This window comes from Sapajus apella, unplaced genomic scaffold (genome assembly GCF_009761245.1).
Source record: "Sapajus apella isolate SASKATOON/1434 unplaced genomic scaffold, GSC_monkey_1.0 scaffold48, whole genome shotgun sequence".
Classification (NCBI taxonomy): Eukaryota; Metazoa; Chordata; class Mammalia; order Primates; family Cebidae; genus Sapajus; species Sapajus apella.
In genome coordinates, this window is record NW_022436988.1 from 2,346,292 (window position 1) to 2,364,968 (window position 18,677).

The 18,677-nt window shown below is 45.7% G+C and overlaps 1 protein-coding gene across 3 annotated transcripts in view; it reads right to left on the reverse strand.

The window, feature by feature from the left end:
* RPTOR (regulatory associated protein of MTOR complex 1) overlaps positions 1 to 18,677 on the reverse strand; it is a 392,717-nt gene that overhangs the window by 203,160 nt on the left and 170,880 nt on the right. For all 3 annotated transcript variants that reach the window (XM_032241406.1, XM_032241407.1, XM_032241408.1), the window contains one exon: positions 14,388 to 14,534. In XM_032241406.1, coding sequence (XP_032097297.1) covers positions 14,388 to 14,534 — 147 coding nt within the window. The remainder of the gene's footprint in view (positions 1 to 14,387; positions 14,535 to 18,677) is intronic.

Sequence of the window (18,677 nt, forward strand, 5' to 3'; positions counted from 1 at the left end):
ACAGCTTCGAAATGCTCTGGGACCCTTCTTCAACTCTGTGAAGATGGTCAATTAGCAACGATGCCAATTTCGCTCACACAGTCAACTAAAAGAGATACTGAAAATTCTCCGCCCTATATGTCAAGAAGAAATTTTTAGGGGGAAGGCTTAGCTTGCCAGGGGCAGTAGGGGGAGAATGATCTAACTCATGGCGTGTTCTTTGAGCAGTCTCTAGTAGAGGTGGCTAGTAGCCAGAATTGTGCCAGTAACCAGGGCTGTGCTAGTAGCCAGGTTTGGGCTAGTAAACCAGGGCCGTGCTAGTAAACCAGGGCCGTGCTAGTAAGCCAGGGCCATGCTAGTAAACCAGGTTTGGGCTAGTAAACCAGGGCCGTGCTAGTAAACCAGGGCCGTGCTAGTAAACCAGGTTTGGGCTAGTAAACCAGGGCTGTGCTCGTAGCCAGGGCCGTGCTAGTAAACCAGGGCTGTGCTAGTAAACCAGGTTTGGGCTAGTAAATCAGGGCTGTGCTCGTAGCCAGGGCCGTGCCCCCCGACCCTTGTGCTGAGGGCACAGTAGCAAAGTGAGCTGTAAAAGTAGCATTTGGGTTTAAAGTACTGCTTGGTTTTATGATCTGTTTCATGAGTTCTAGTCCATGCAGAAACCTTTCACAAGAACCAACAGCCTCTTCCAGGCCTGGCAATGCCCAGCACTCCCAGAGCACTGCTGGAGCTCCCTACGTAAGTGGGTCCCATGTCCCGGCCTCACCTTCTGCCTCTCCCTGTCACTGACACACCTTCCTTACCTTTCTTTAAGCCGGCCACTTCTCATGTTCTAAGGCTCAGGTCAGACATCTCCTCTGGCCTCCCTCGGTCCTTGTGGCTTCTTGTCTGCATGGCGGAACCTGCAAGAGCACCTGGTTCCCTTGTCCAGGGTCCTGCCCCCTGCCAGGTGGGTGCCTTCACCCCCGGAAATATTTTGTTCATCATTAGCCACTGTGCTTCTGCTGACTTAACTCTAATGAACTGAGTCATAAGAGAGACAGCCTTGGCTAACTGCAGGAGAGAGACAGGAAGACAGGAAGGGTTCCAATTCTGTTAACAAGGAGGAGGGAAAGCTGGAGAAACCAGTAATAGCTGGGCATAAAGTGGGTGTTCTTCCTGGTGCTCAAAGGGCAATCTAATAAGGCCGGATCCAGACACATGTACTCACTGCACCTTCCAAAATAAACACCAATTAGAAAGGAACATATGTGAAGCACTAGGAATGTGCTGCAGCATGCCACCAAAAGCTGTCTGTGCGTATACATGTGTTTAGGTGTGTGTATACGTGTATATATGTCTGCATGTATGTGAGTATATGGGACTATGTGTGTATATAGGTGAGTGTGTATATATACAAGTGTGTATATATGTTTAGATGCACGTATATGTGTATATGTGGGTATCTGCATAGGTGTGAATATATAGGACCACATGTGTATATAGGTGAGTATGTGTGTATATGTTTAGGTATGTGTATACGTGTATATATGTATATATGTATGTATGTATGTCAGTATATAGGACTATGTGCGTATATAGGTGAGTGTGTATATATGCATGTGTGCATATATGTTTAGGTGTGTGCATATGTGTATATGTGCGTATCTGCATATATGTGAGTATACAAGACTATGTGTATATATAGTGTGTATGTGTGTGTATGTTTAGGTGTATGTATATGTGTATATATGTGTATATGTACATGTGTATGTGAGTATATAAGTTTAGTGTGTGTATATGTGTATATATGCATATATGTAAGTATGTGAGTATATAGGACTGTGTGTACATAGGTGTGTATAGGTGTGTGTATATATGTATAGGTGTGTGTATACAAGTATATATGTGTACATGTACATATGTTAGTATATAGGACTATGTGTGTATATAGGTGAGTGTATATGTTTGCATATATGTGTGTATACGTGTATATGTCTGCATGTATGTGAGTAGGACCATGTGTGTATATAGGTGAGGGTGTATATGTGTATATGTTTAGGTATGTGCATACGTGCATATATGTGTATATGTACATATGTATGTGTGTATATGTCCATGTTTCTGTGTGCATGTGTATCTGCACATGTGTGCATGTTTATATATGTATGGGGCATGCATATACATATGTGTATGTATACAGGAGCGTGTGGGTGTGCGCATGTATATATGTACATGTCTATATGTGCATGTGTGCACGTTTATGTGCATGTACATATGCATGTATATGTGTGTGGGTGTCTATGGTGCCTATGTGTTTCTCTGTGTATATGACTGTACACACATGTGCATGTGTGTATATGTATGGGCAAGTATGTGTATATAGATGAGTATAGTGTGCGTGTGTGTATGGCATCGATGCATGTCTATATGCATATATGCCTATGTGCATACATGCATGTACATGTAGGTGAGCATACGTGTGCATGTGTGTATGCTGTATATGTGCATGTCTATATGTACAATGCTTATATACGTGTGTGAGTAGACCTGCTCCTCCAGTACTCGACTGTGCTGTGCATCCTCATGCTTCCTCCAGACCTGGCCTCCGTGTGCACGTGCCACCCCTCCCCTCTGGAGTGACCCCTCTACGCTCCTCCTCCAGCCGCTCCTCCCCTCATGTACTGGATCCTGGTCCCTTCGCCTCCTCCTAAGGGCCACCCTCAGCAGCTCTCCCTCCCTCCCACATAGTGTTTTCTCCCTGTCTACCAGGTTATTCCCATTAGCACAAACACATGCTCTCATAATGTCCACGTAAAGAAAACAAAGCTCTCTCGGGAGCCACACATGGCATCGCCCACCGGCTCTTGAACAGTTTAGAATCACAGGAGAACCCGCCACCCTGCACTGAAACTGCTTTTGTTAAGTCCAGCCACGGCCCTGTGTCCACAAACGCAACAGTCCATCCTTGGTCCTCATCGTGTGAGCCACTCAGCAGCAGAGCCATCAGCTACTGCCCCTACCTCTAGAAGGCTCTCCTGATGCTTTTCCTGACTTCCTGATGCCACGAGCGCCTGGTTTCCCTCCAGCTCCCTGGCAACGTCTCTGGTCTGGTCTGTCAATGCCTCTCCTGTTCCCAGCCTCTGCACACACCACCGAGAGCAGGCCTCGGCTGGCCTCTCCCCTCCAGCTACACGAACCACACAGGGGCTCGTCACCACCCCTTGGCTTCAGCCACTGTCTAATCCAGGATGCCACTGATCGCCTTCTTACACATTCTTATGGGAGCAGAGCCAGGTTTGTCCACGTGTGTGCTGCTGTATGCTCTGTCACCCTTCCTAATTTACAGGAGATGTTGAACAAACATCTCTGCTGGGACCTCATACTCCACACTGCCTGAGCAGAGCTCTCCTGTTCTACACCGCAAGACCTCCATCCCACACCCAGCCTCATGGTCCACCCGGCTTGGGAGACGGCCACGCCATTCCACCCAGGCCAGAAATGCTGGCATTGCCTTTCCCTCCTTTTGCTTACATCCTACAGCTAAGCCCGGGTGAATCACTCTTCTTTCACAACGTAGCCCAGATGCAAACATTTGCCTCTCCCACAACTACTGCCCTAGTCCAAGCACTGCCACCACCTGCCATGGCCTCCTGCTCTGCCGTCCAGCCGGAGGGCCCCACACCAGCACCGCCCTCCACCCATAGGGCCCCTACACTGCTGGGGAGGAGTCTGTTTACTCTGCTCATTAGCCAAGCCAGCAGGTGTCCGCTGCGCGCCTACCGTGGGCCAGGCGCTATTCTAGAGTGCACGCCACTTTCCTGCTGGGTCACAGGGTCACCCTCAGTTTCACATTTTGAGAACCTTGCCAGGCTATTTTCTGAAGCAGCTGTATCACTTTACATTCCCACCAGCAGTGTGCAAGGATTCCAATCTCTCCACATCCTCACCAGCACTTGTTATCACCTCTCTGTTTTACTGCCGCCACCTCAGCGGCATGAGGCAGCACCTCACCGTAGCCTCTACTTGCGTTTCCCTGATAACCGACAATGTCTTTTTCTTGTCTCATCCCACTGTCTAGAACTTCAGTACTTAACGCTGAATAACAGGGGTAAGACTCTATATCCTTGCCTTGCTTCCAGTCTTAAGGGGGAAACATTCAATCTTTTACCAGTAAGTAAAAGGGCAGCTGTGGGCTTCTACGGATGTTTGTTTTTAATCAAATTGAAGCTCTTCTCTATTCCTAGTTTACCGCGAGGTTTTGCTTTTGTTTTACTCTCATGAATGAGTGTTTTGTTGAAAGAGTTTTCTGCATCAGTTGGTAGGATCCTGTAACTTTTCTTTAGTCTGTTGGTATGAAGTATGTAATTAAGTTTTAAACGTTGGGCTAGACGTCTATAACTGCAAAAAATCCCACTAGGGCACAGAGTATAATTCTTTTTCTAAATTGCTAGAACTGACTTGCTAATATTGTTTTTAGGATTTACGCATCTGAGTTTGTGGCAGATATTAATCTGCAGTTTTTATTTGCTTTTTGAACAGTATGTCTGGTTTTGACATTTGGATAATGATGGCCTCATAAAATGAACTGAAATGTGCTCCCCAAACTTCTATCTTCTGGAAGACATTGTGCCAAACTGGTGTTCTTTTGAAACGTCTGGCAATGTTCTCCAGTGCAACCATGTATGCTTGGAGATTTATTTTTCAGACCACTTTAAGTGACAAAGTCAATTTCTTTCATGATTATAGGACTATTCGGATTACCTTCTGAACAGATAATATTCAAAATAGTCAATTGGTTGAATTTTGGTAGCTGGGGGTTTTACAGGAATTGGTCCATTTCTTCTAAGTCGTTGAATTTAAGAGCATAAAGTTGTTTATTATTCTTTAAATGGCTGCAGGATCCGTAGAGATTTTTCCATCTCCCTCTTGATTTCTCTATTTTGTTGGTATTGCTAGGAATTTATCCATTTCATTGATTTTTTTCTGAGAATCAGCTTTTGATGTTTCTCCATTGTTTTTCTGTTTTCTATTTCAATGGTTTCTGCTCTTTATCATTTCCTTTCTTCGAATTGCTTTGAGTTTCTCTTCCACTTTCTTGAGGAAGGAATTTATATTAATAATTTGATCTCTTTCCTCTTCTAACATAAGCTTAGTGCTATAAATTTTGCTTTCAACACTGGTTTAGCTGCATCTTGTAAACACAGATACATTGCATATTCCTTTTCACCTAATTCTATGCATTTTTAAAAATTTCCCTTGAGGCTTCTGACCCATTATTCAGAAATACGTTGTTTAGTTTTCTCTTCACAGATTTTTCTCTTGTGTTTATTGACTTGTAGTTGATTCTCCTGTGGTTAAAGACCATATTCTGTGTATCTTAAAACTTGCTGCGGTTTATTTGATGACCAGGATATGACCTATGTTGATGAATGTTCTGTGAGCACTGATGTATTCTAGTATATATTGGCTATCGTTGGATGGAGAATCCTGTAAATACCACCGTGATACTTAGGGCTGACATTTCAACATAGATGATCACTTCATCTTCAAGAAAAGATGGCCTAACTTCTTCTTTTCTGATCTCTACACCTCTGTTTCCTGCCCTTGTCTTCTGCACAGACTGGCTTATTGTGCGATGCTGGAGAGGAATGGTGGGAATGAGCACCTCTTCTGTGTTTCTCACAGCGGTGTTCTGTCCATGAAAGCACTGGCTTCCCCCTTGCCGGTTTCCTCTCATGAGGCTCCACGTTCAGCCAGAAGCTCCACTGCCCTGTGCCACTAGGATCCTTGATGAAAGACATCTGGTCAAGACCTCACTCCCTCCTGCCTCACTGTTGGGGCAGGGGGAGCCCCTCAGCCCCAGTGGTAGGTGCAGAGGTCTTCCTGCGACAGCAAGCAGGCCCAGGCAGATGGGTCCTGCTGGGATCACAGTGCCCCGTTCTGCATCCCATGGTGCTGGCCATCATCTGTGGTCCAGATTATCAAGCGATTTCAGATAATACTTTAAAATAGACGAAATTAGGAAAAAAAAAGACGGTTAAACTCTAAGAATTAATTTTGGGAAAACTCCCAGTTTTATGACAAATGCAAATAGTATATTGTATTCATGAATTAGGGATAATAAATTTTTCCTTGTTGCTTCTCATATTTCATACAAATCAATTAAAGATCCAATATATTTAATGGATCACAGATACATCTAAAGACAACTAAAGGTAGTTTATTCAAACATGTATTTATTTATCAAGCCAAATCTATAAATATGTCCTGAGCGTCCATTTAACATGAGGTATTCTTGGCAGGTTTACGTAACAGATGTATCGTAAGCTGACAACCTCAGAAGAGAGGCTACAAGACAACGCGTCCTAACGTCAAGGCTGCGGTGCAGGAGATTGCCGCGTTAGGTCGGCCGAAGAAGATTTCAGGCTCAGCGGAGTGTTTGTGAAGAAAGGAGAATTTTAGTTGCGCTCTGGAAGTTACCCGTGCTAATGATACGCTTTGCTTTGTCTGTGAATTTCATTCAAGATTATCGGCTGTAAGGGCTCTTACATTTGCTATGCGGAGAAATCACTTTTCTTTTTACTGAAGCCTCCAAATTCTAGGACTGAGAGTTGTGAAAGGTGCCAACAGAGAAGACCTTCATCTTCCCATGCAAACCTCAGAAAGGGACGGCGCATGGGCACAGAGACGCAGCGAAAGGCTTGGCGGCCACGTTCAGCTCAGCTGCATAGACTGAAGATGGACGAAATGGCATAAATGTCCCACCAACTGTGAAACATCACACAAACCAAAGGCTGGCGCCTGCCACGTACACTGGGCCGGGCTGGACATCTCATGCTACCTGTTCCCTCTGGGGCTGCCCTCCCAGCACCCACTGGCAGGTGCAGACCTCACCTCCCATGGTCCCATTCTTCTCAGCGCGGCTTCAGGGGGTGGTCGTTCTGTGGATTCCAACTAAAGGGGTTTCTACTGCATGTTTTTGGATGAACTCCCCTTCTCCTATATGCAGTGCAAATGGCAGCATTTCTGCTAAATTAAAAATGCACTTCTCTTTGGTTGTTGTTGTGGCGGAGAGGGAGAGAGAGTGAAAGAGAGAGAGAGAGAGAGAGGTGTGTGTGTGAGAGAGAGAATGAATATTGTGCTTCAATTACATTAGACATTTCTTAACATCAGGGAGCAGATATTCTAATGTTTTGAAAACCTTCACAAGTATGGGTTCTTACAGCTTACTATAAATAAAGTGTAAGGTACACAAAGATGACTTTGGCCAACTTTTATTGAAAAGAGGAAGTGAAATTGTTCAGACTGCATGCAGAGAAGGGAAGTGAGAAGGTGGCCCCCGTGCCAAAGCCTGGAGTGGTGCGGGTTGAAAGGCACAGGTTACCTTAAGACCTGCCATCAGGACAGCCACTGTCTCACCTGCGTGCCTGAAGCCAGGTGTCCTGCAATGACCCTACACCACCGCCCTCCCCAGAAAGCAGTCAGGGTGTGACTTTTTTCTTCTAAATAGAGTTATTGAAGTATCTGGGGAAATTAAAGGCAGCTAGTGTAGTCATTTAGAGCGCAGAGAAATAAAAGCTTCAGGGTGGGGGTGTCAGTGAGTCCCCAGTGCAGCAGCCGACGCCCCCTACTTCCCATCGAGCAAGGCCCTCTGGCCAGCACTTCCTGCCACAGACACGCAGTGATGGGCTGCTTCTCTTCATTCTTAAACATGAGAAACAATAAAATCATCGCACACCTCCAGTATGAGAGAGAAGAATCAAAATTAACCAAAGGAAAAAAATTATGTTGGAGGAAACAGAAATAACTTAGGAAAGACGAAAGCATCTCTTTAAAACCTAAAAATTAATATTTGAAAATTCATAAAGTAATGACATAACAGACATCAGCTCATGTCCCTACTGCCTACAAACGACAAACTATGAAATGACAGGAGAAGGCACTTATGAAAATCACTGCTTGAAAGATAAACACAGGCGAACTGAGCTCCTGTGGAATCGGCACTGTGATCCCTCCTCTGAACCACAAACACCATGACGACGGTAGAGGAGATTTGCAAGCTCACACACACAGATTCCAATCGGGAAACAGTGACCAAGAAGTACACCTGTTGACAGGTAAGCTACCCAAAAACGAATTGATGGTATTCAGCAATCACTACCATCCCAGCCTTCAGCATGAGAATGCACTTTGCTGCAGAATTCCATGCCAGCCACGCCGTGTGCCCTTCTACAGGACCAGCAGAGGAACAAGAGATTTCAGAACATGAGTACCTTGGTTCTGTGAAATACGCATTTCATATTGTTTGAGGAAGCCTGAGGATTCTGAACATTAGTCATTTTGGGCAGCATTATAATATTTGATAGAAGATTTAGTTACGGGGATCAGTGCATGGGGGCTAATGTGTCATCTATTAGTTCAAATGTGGGTTTCCACAGTGGAGGGCAGTGAAGTCACTGCAGCCTCGGGGATGCCGCGGACCCAAGCAAGCTTCTTGTTGTGGCAGTGAGTGTCTGTGTGACGGGTTTCTGTGCTTTGGGAGATTACGGCCAGAGGTGGCAGGACTGGACCACACAATCGTGTTCAGAGACACCATACACAAACACGATTTACTCAGAAGCATCTTGAGAAAAGGCCTGCAGAGCACAGGGCGGGTGGTGGAGAAGTGAATCATGCTCATGACTGATGGGCTGAACTCTTTTTTTTTTTTTTTTTTTTTGAAAGAGATGGGGTCTTGCTCTGTTGCCCAGGCTGAAGTGCAGTGGCACAATCCCAGCTCACTGCAGCCTCCAGCTCTGAGCTTAACTGACCCTTGAACCGTGGTCTCCAGAGTAGCTGGGATGACATGTGTGTGCCACCACAGCTGGCTGATTTTTGTATTTTTTGTAGAGACGGGGTTTTGCTATGCTGCCCAGGGTGGTCTCGAATTCCTGGACTCAAGCCATCTGCCCACCTTGGCCTTCAAAAGTGCTGGGATTACAGGCATGAGCCACCGCACTGGCCAGGGCTGAACTTTAATATGAGACTCTTCTGACACACAGCCACAGGCAAGTTCTTGTGCTGATACACAGAAGTTATTCTCAGGCTATTTCCGTGGCTCCCAAGAGCTTGCCTATGCTCCAGCCCTAAACCAAGCAAAGATGGCTACATGCAGAACAAGACTGACTGGGGCAGTTGAGCCCGTGCCATCCCTGCAGAAGGAAAGACACCACCGTCTTTACCGCCAGCACAACTTGCCACTGGCCTCCTGTTAGAAAGAGGAGAAGCTTGCCTAGATTGGACACTGGGCTTTACCGCTGTCTTCAATGACGGTGAGCTGTAACTGCTCTTGAAAAATATCCACGAGAAGAATTACCGATGGACAAGACTTAATGAACTCCACTTCCAAGAGCATGTTTCTTGAAGACTTCACCTTCCTTTCTAGTTTACAGGCTGAGGATTTAGTATCCAAGATAAAAGTTGTTACAAAAACACTTGAATTCTCTCTTTTGTTCTGTCTCTCCAACTCAGTCAATACATATACTGTGTATGACGACTACACACATTCCTCTAGTGGCGTTTATCTGGATGCAGGTGGCAGGCTTATCAAGCACATCGACTCCTCCACCCAAGTACTAACAGTGCTACCGTGTGAAGAGTGACACTTGCCCAAAAGTCCATGCCTACACTATCGATAATAGATGCGGTGAGAATGAGGACATCACCCAGGCAATGTGGCTGATGGTCCCCATCGGACAACCTCATAGCCACCCCAAGTCCATTGCCTTTAGGCGCCCCCAACTATAGCTGGGGTCACGGGACCCGGCTATGGCCAAGACGATCTAAAGCAAAGTCTGCCTGTTGCAGTCGTCCCTTGATACCCACAGGGCACTGCTTCCCAGACCCCCGCGGATACACAAATCTGCCAGTGCACAGATGTCAAATGGTGTGCTGCTTGCGTATAACCTACACACAGACTTTGGTGCAGTTCAAATCATCTCTGGATGACTTATAACATCTAGTACAAAGCGAATGCTATGAAAATAGTTGTTATCCTGTATTGTTTAGGGAATCACAATGAGAAGCGTCCATGTTCAGTACAGTGCAGTTTTTTTTTTTCCTGAATGTCTTGGGGCCACGGTTAGTTGACTTCAAGGATGTGGAGGCGGCAGATACAGAGGGCGGGCTCTAGTGTCCTTTTGGAAGAGACAAGCGTGGCCAGCGCTGCCCCTTCCCCGCTTACTCCTGACACCCAGGCAGATGAAACGTCTGCAGATGGGTGGGCATATCGCAACCATGTGGATAAAGCCAACCGGCTAAGGATGCCTGGTCCCTGGAGGCACTGCCGAAAAGTCAATCATTTGCCTCAGAGACCTTATTAGTGAAAAAGACAAGCTGCTATTTGTTGAAAACCCAGTAGTGAGATTTTTCATTCCTTCCAATGCTGAAGGTCTCAGGCTGCCATACATCCTTTCTTAGGGTGTTGCTTGAGGATTTGCTCTAGTAGAACAAAGGCGAAAATCGAGAGGGGAGAAGAAGTGGGGTCTAGACGCAGGGATGGGTCCCGGAGAGTTACAAAGGGGAGCCAGCTGATGCCGGGGAGCAGGCCACAGGCGCCATCGGCTGAGTAAGGTGGGAGGAGGCGGGAGAGCTCGGAAGACCCAAGGCGAGAAGCCGCCTTCTGCACTCTGCAGCTCGCTTTGCGAATCCATCAGTGGAGGACGTGGGAACGATGTATAATTCAAGAAGAAAAGAGGAAATGTCCAGGAACAGCCAACAAGCAAAAACAGTTATAAAAACGGAAATAACAGTGCTCTATCTAGCCACTGAGCGAGGACTATTTACATGGCCATCATCAGGTAACCAGGTTTAATGCTTGTCATCCTACAGAATCAATCTACACTCAAGCTCCGAGGAGGTAATCGTGGTCAGAGAATGAAAGACAACCGCAAAACGTACAGACAACAGAAGCTGTAAAAAAATAAGGGAGAAGAAAGCACAAGGAAGCGACAGCCTTAAAAATGAAAGAGATTAGCTACTACTGAGGACACTAGAAACGAAAGCGGAAGGATAGTACTTAAAACTGCAAAGGTAACAAAGTTCAGAGAAACCTAAGAGAGCGAGTAAGAGGGAAAGCAGGGTGTCCTGAGCGACACTGCCTCTTCGATCTAGAATTTTCTTTTACAATTCACAGCTGAAAACCACAACCTCGAATTTAAACTATCATGTAATATGCTTCTTCGCTAACAGACTCCCACATCATTCCTCCTTTCCTTAAACCGGACTTATTACCAACGGCAGCTCTGTTCTAAGAGAAAGCCCACAGAGAAGCCAACATCGATGAATCAAGAAGCGTCGTATCAGCACGTCCTCTGCAGAGAAGGAGCCGCCCTCTAGAGGAACTGGAAACGGAAACAGGGATTCTCAGCAGAGAAGGTGTGGGGCTGGCCACTATTTTATTTATCATAAACCTTCTGTACGATTTGACTGTTCAAACCATGGCATATACTAATTTGGCAAAAATAAAAATACTTATTTATAAAAGAAGATTGAAACCAGAGAGACAAATTTTATTCTTAATTTTTAAATTACAAAGAAATATGACACAATGAAAAACATAAGGACGACTGAGTGACACATAAGCCGTTTTCTGGCTCTGATGGTCGGAAGTGTGTTCAGCACTGCCTCTGTGCTTGGAGGAAGTCGTCCTCTGCTCTACCTACGGCGCTCCTCAGAGAGAAGCACACAATAAGGAAACAAGCACTGTGCCGCCAAGAGCATGAAAGCTGATCATCACCTCTTAAAATTTACGTCACTCATATTTGTGTTAGCGTTTATTATTCGGAGGCTTTCTGGTCCAAATAACCATTTCCTTGCATTATATTTAATCGATTCTTTATTTTTTAAACACTGGAACAGATCATTCGCCTGTCAATTTCTTTCTGCTCGTGTCATACAATAAAAATGATTAAAACGTATTGTAAATTTACAAAGAATTTGGCTAGCTGTAAAGAGGCAATGAATATTTGAAAAGAAAAACTCTGAAAGGCTACACAGCACTCCTGTTTCTGTAGCAGATAGTAACACGGCTAAAATGAACATTAAGATATTAGCTAGGAGCTAATTTTATCATTTTAATTTCCACTGTTTACGTAAGAAACCAAGTGAACAATAGCCAATAACAGTAAGTGTAATAAAAACACACAAGACTGACTTACATTGTAATTAAAGAAAAGGAAGATGAAAGTCAGAGCTAATTAAAGACATATGGCGCCACATTGCCTTGCCATCTATTCGCCATCTCAGTTAACATGTTTTTTCATCTGATCTCTTTCATGAGGAATGAGTCAATCAAACATTTTTTTTCTTTCCTAAAAAAGATGCATGGGATTTTTTTCTGTTACACTTAATGAAATGAACAGTGTCTTAGGCTGATTAATCCCTGGCAACATACGAGGAGCACACAGCACTGCCGGAGCACATGCTGAAAGTGCTGGAAAGCAAACATCTGATATTATGCATGAGCTGGAGGCGCGGGCCTTCTGCGGAAAGGGGAGCGGGTCCATATTTAATATGTTTTAATTAACTAAGGCTGATGTATTGGTCTTTCTCTTAACCACTCTACAGCCCATAAATCTGGTGCAGAACTCAGGCAGGATTCTTTGGCATTTTTATTTACATATTATAAATGTAAAAACCTGCCTTTTTCTGCAATATTTATTACTTGATGCGAGGAAAAGTAAATTACCTCTCAATGCTTTCAGTTTTTTAATGCTCATTAGATAACCTATCCCATGGGTAAGCCAAGATGAAATGCCTAAAAGCAAGGGAAACATCTGATGATACAAACCTCGATCTTTCTTCCCCTTCTCTTATTATGCAACACAAAACAAACACACTTGTTGCATGCGGATCCATTTTCACGGATCAAGCACATTAATCAGTCACTCTTTTGCAGTGTTCCACATAAAGACTTAATATGAAATATTAAACTGTAGACATGCTAATGTTAAAGTCTACCTAACAGAAGTTCAAATTTTGTTGCTGACTGTTTCAGCATTTTTCTGATGAAATGTGAAAAGCATAACAATACATCAAAATTGAATATACCCAAAAAGGCTCAAGGAAACATACTCAAGACCATTTCTGTTCCGAAATGGAGAATTTCCTACACCGCAACCAGTCAGAACTCATAACCCCCTTGAGGCTGCAGAATATTTCATTTCGACACTCTTGCGCAGGCCACAAGATGGAGGCCTCTTAATTGAAACTGCCTCTTTAATTTGTCCTCAGAATCCACTGTTTAATTCAAACATCAAATATTAATTAAAACAACCAAGCAGAATGTCTCTTGATTATCAGGGCGGTGCACAGGCTCTCCGCTTCCTTAAGTGGGCAACGACCATCGGCAGCTGCTTTCAATCATTTTAGCTTAGTGGTTGCTGGGGATTTTTTAAACACACAATAGAAAAAGAAACTGGGGCAGTAACCAAGGTGGTGGTGGAGCTGAAGACTGTGGGTCCATTTCTCCTAAAACAAATGTGTCTGCTTTATTTTCACATTTATCTTGGAGGCAGTGACTGTTGAGGCACAAATCGACCCTATTAATGCTATCAACTAATATTTGGATTAAAAATGACATGGAGTAAAACAAGATGTAAAAATAAGCCCGTAAATGTGAACCGGGCCAGGCGCAGTGGCTCAAGCCTGTAATCCCAGAACTTTGTAGCTGAGGTGCATGCACTGCGTGAGCCCAGGAGTTTGAGGCCAGCCTGAGAAACATGGCGAAACCCCACCGCTACAAAAACTACAAAAATTAGCTGCGCGTGGTTGGCATGGCGTGCACCTGTAGTCTCAGCTACTCGGGAGGCTGAGAAGGGGAGATCGCTTGAGCCCAGGTGACAGACGTTGCAGTGACCTGAGATGGCACCACAGCACTCCAGCCTGGGCAACAGAACAAGATGATGGTGTTTTTTTTTTTTTTGAGACAGAGTCTCACTCTGTCTCCAGGCTGGAGTGCAGTAGCAGAATCTCATCTTACCGCAACCTCTGCCTCCCGGGTTCAAGTGATTCTTCTGCCTCAGCCTTCCTAGTAGCTGCCACTACAGGTGTGCGCCACGACGCCGGGTTAATTTTTATATTTTTAGTAGAGTCGGGGCTTCACCATGTTGGCCGGGATGGTCTCAATCTCTTGACCTTGTGATCTGCCTGGCTCGGCCTCCCACAGTACTGAGATTACAGGCGTGAGCCACCGCGCCCGGCCAAGATTATGTTTCAAAAATAAAAGTGTGCTCAGTGCCTCCCTAGCTCTATACCATCGAATATGCCATCTTGCCCTCAGCATTCTGAGCCCTGCTCCGTTCAGAGAATGTGCAACACCTCCCCACCTCCCCACTCCCAGAGAAAACAAAACCAACCCAGCCCCGCTCTGCCGGCACCAGAGTGCTCACCTCCAGCTCCTGCTCCCGCTGTAGTGCGAACTGCTTGAAGGATTTGACGATCAAGCCGGCGTTGGAGCAGTCGTACACGAAGATTGACGGGCTGCCCATCCATGTCTGCAGGTCATATATGGACAGAGGGATATACTGCGTGTAGTTCTGGAAAACACACAAAGTGCGCGTGTTACATGTGCATCCCAGGAATGCGGGCTGCTGACGAGTACTGCGCGTTACACACACACTGAGCCCGGCTGCTGGAGAGACGCTGAGTTATCCTCTACACAAGACTATAAAAAACAGCAAACTGGCCAGGCACGGTGGCTCATGCAACCTATACTGCAACCAGTCAGAACTCACGACCCCCTTGAGACTGCAGAATATTTCATTCTGACACTCTTGTACAGACTCTGGGTGGCTGAGGTGGGGGGATTGCCTGAGGTTAGGAGTTCGAGACCAGCCTGGCCAACATGGTGAAACCCTGGCTCTACTAAAAACACAAAACTAGCTGAACGTAGTGAATGGTGCCTGTAAAACCAGCCACTTGGGAGGCTGAGGCAGGAGAAGCGCTTGAACCCAGGAGGCGGAGCTTGCAGTGAGCCAAGTTCATGCCACTGCACTCCAGGCGGGGCGACAGAGCAAGACTCAGTCTCAAAACAAAAACAACAACAAAAACAGAAACAGCAAACTGAACTCTCCGCATCTCCTCAGATGCTGCTTTACTCCAGCAGCGCCCACACCACGTGGCTGCCAAAGTCATCCGTGGCTCCAGGCTCCTCTGCAGCTGCTGCCTGGTTCAGCCACTGGCTGACTCCTTAGCCACCGCAGGACTTCCCTCCACGTATCCCACAGCTATTCACACCGCATCTCCATTCATCCTTCTACTGTCACGTCTCTGCGCTTACGCAACATAACACGCACCTCATTTACAAGGGAGGGGAGCAATGGAGAGTTGGCCAGCTCCTCCAACTTGCATGCCACTGTCCCTTTAATTTCAGAGACGCCCATAAGCACTCTGTCATGGAGATGACTTTCGAAAAAGTACTTAAGGGGCACAAGTGGGTTTGGCTGTGTGAACGCACTTCAATCACAGAACAGTAACCTACTAACACTAATGTGCTGGGTGGAATACTTTTCCGAACACACTGTTCTGTTCAGCACCTGAACATTCCAGGATTCTGGTAAATGCAGAGAAGAGTGTTCTCATCTCACTTGAAAAACACAATCCGCACTCAAAGCTCACATTTTTAAGGAAATCTTCTCCACAGAACACCTTCATTATCTAACTTTCCTTGGACATCAATAGTGTAAGTGGTGAAGCTGTGGCAGAAATCAAATTCCCAGAAATTGACAGAAATCAAACTCACAGTAAAAGTGAGTTTGTTTCTTAGCAGCTGAGCCACACACACTGCCGCTGGTACTGCCTACAGGGTTGTTTATAACTCAACAGGAAAAAGGACACAGGGCCAGAAGACCAAGCAAAGCCTAGGGAAATCTGGCATGCAGGCAGCCCGCAGAAGCTCTGGCCGTGCACAGCAAAGAAGCAGAGGTAAGCTACATCTCAGCCGTGATGACACAGTAAGCCAACAGCGCAGGTGTGTGCAGGGTGTGTGGAGACACGGCCGTCATGGGCGGGACCCCACCCACCTGTGCTCTGCCGTTCTTATGCGGTTGAACTGTCCGTGTTTGGTGGACTGTTGATAATCACTGCGCTACGTAACAGAACACCTGGAAATTCTCTCTGTAAATAAACCCACTGAAGAATTCTAGAGATGTCAAGTCTTGCCTAATGAATCCCAAAAGTCAGTGTGAGCCTAATCAAAATACCTTCTGGGTTTTTCCATTAATGGAATCTGACAAGATGATTATAAAGTTAGTACAGAAAAAAAAAGCACAAGAGTTAAAAAAAATAATAAAGAATAATGAATAGGAACTCACACTGCCAGATACTAAAGATACTATAAATCCATGGTAATTACAGGATGGTATTACTGAGGCGGACAAACAAATCAACAGAAAGGAGCGAGCCCAGAGATAGACCCACGTACGAAACTCTAACGAGGACTCTGCAAAGAAGGAATTAGCAATTCAGTGAGTGATGGTGGAAACTCTAAGCAACCATTTGATATTGCTATCTGAGATCACACACACACACACGAGAGGGACTGAAAACCTAAATGTAAAAGCACAAAAAAATTTCATTTATTTTGGCATGTGAAAGGCCTTAATTAAGCAAGTCAACAAAACCTAGTAAGTCTTAAGGCCGACTGATACAGTAAGATAAAAAATATGTAATTCTGATAAAGACACATACCAATGACTAGCCATTTTGGAAGAAAGGAGGAACACAGTACATGACAGAGAATTTTTTAGACGTGTATATATAAACTGCTGCTGCAGATCAACAAGCGGCAAAACGACAACAAAAGGCAAAAGATGCAAACAGCAATTCACAGAAGAAACATGAACATCAATCATTACGAGTTTCGTGCTTTTGATTAGAAATGCAAATTACAATGAGAATCAAGCTACCTACCTACTGATCCATCCATCCATCCATCCATCTATCCATCCACCCAGCCATTCATCCATCCATTCTGTTTTCATCCAGCAAACTGGAAAGCAAGATAAAATGTGAATAATACCCCACTGTTGAAGGACACAGGGCACTTATTCATCAATGGTGAGAATGTAAATTAATGAAGCTTTTATGGAAGGCAATTGAGAAGTGCTTATAAAAAATTTAAATGCACATTCCTTCTGACTACTTCTAGATGGTCATCCTATAGAAATACTCGCATTTGTACATGACATGTTTTGACTGGCAAAAAAGCTGTAAATTATCTAAGTGCAGTGTGGTAGGGACTGCTAGTCTACTCGAGATTAGAGAGAGAATATGATTCTCTCTTCTAAAACACTTGTAGCTGAGCACACTGCCCAGTTTCCTTTCTAGTGAAGTCTGTCCTGCAGCCAAATTCTGGCCAGCATGACATGGCCAGAAGTGCAATGTCCACGTTCTCAGAGCATGACGTGGTCAGAGGTGCTGTGTCCACATTCTCAAAGCGTGACGTGGTCAGGGGTGCAGTGTCCACATTCTCAGTGCATGATGTGGTCAGAGGTGCAGTGTCCACGTTCTTGGTGCATGATGTGGTCAGAGGTGCGGTGTCCACGTTCTCAGTGCATGATGTGGTCAGAGGTGCAGTGTCCACGTTCTCGGTGCATGGCATGGTCAGAGAGGTGCAGTGTCCATGTTCTCGGTGTGTGACGTGGTCAGCGGTGCAGTGTCCACGTTCTTGGTGTGTGATGTAGTCAGAGGTGCAGTGTCCACATTCTCGGAGTGTGACACGGTCAGAGAAGTGCAGTGTCCACGTTCTCAGTGTGTGACATGGTCAGAATTAATGGTCAAGTGCAGCATCTGCTGTGGCGCCTTCGCTGCATTCACACAATTATGTGTGAATTCTCAGTGTGTGGCATGGTCAGAGGTGCAGTGTCCACATTCTCAGTGCATGATGTGGTCACATAATTGTGTGAATACAGAGAAGGTGCCATGGGATGCTGCACTTGACCACACTTTCTCCTGGAGCCAGAGCTTGCAGGCTGCACTCACAGGTCTCCAGAGGTGGGGGAAGCGTGCTCCTCTCCTTCTCCACCCACTTCCCTGCTGCTGCCAGGGGAAAGAAGGGCCCAAAGAAGCCCTTTAATTGGGCAGGGTCACCCCCACACTGACAGGAGAAAGGATGTTGGCAGCAGCCTGGGAAATGGGCTCATCTTTTTCCCCCAAGAACGCTGTGTGCTGTTTATTTACCTCCCACAATGTTCTGGGTGTACAGCATCTGAGTATAGCTTGCCCAGCCCTGACCCTATGGCCACCTGACCCTACGGCCACCTCACAACGTCCTCTGCGCCACCATCAGTGAAATGGGGGCTGCTGTCATCTTTACTCCCTTCTAAGTACCAGTCCCAAGGGCCCCAGGGCTGCAAAGTGGCATGAAATGAAAGAGATTTTTAACACACCATGTTCTCAGGTCTTGCTTTTTGGGCTGAAATCTATTTTCCACATTTGTCAAAATCAAAATCTCTGTTTTAAATGTCTGAGGTGCGAAGTTCAGAAAGATGATCCATCCTGACCCTGAGGTGCTGCTGCACTGGGACAGCATCGGCAGTCTCTCCCTCCATGCCCCGTGATCTGCTGGCGGCCAGCACTGGGCTACAGGCAGGGTCCTCGCGGCCCAGTCCTGCTGGGGCCGGACGTCTTCGCCTCCCAGCAGCATCCAGGAGGCAGCAGGGCACAGGGCCATGGATGTG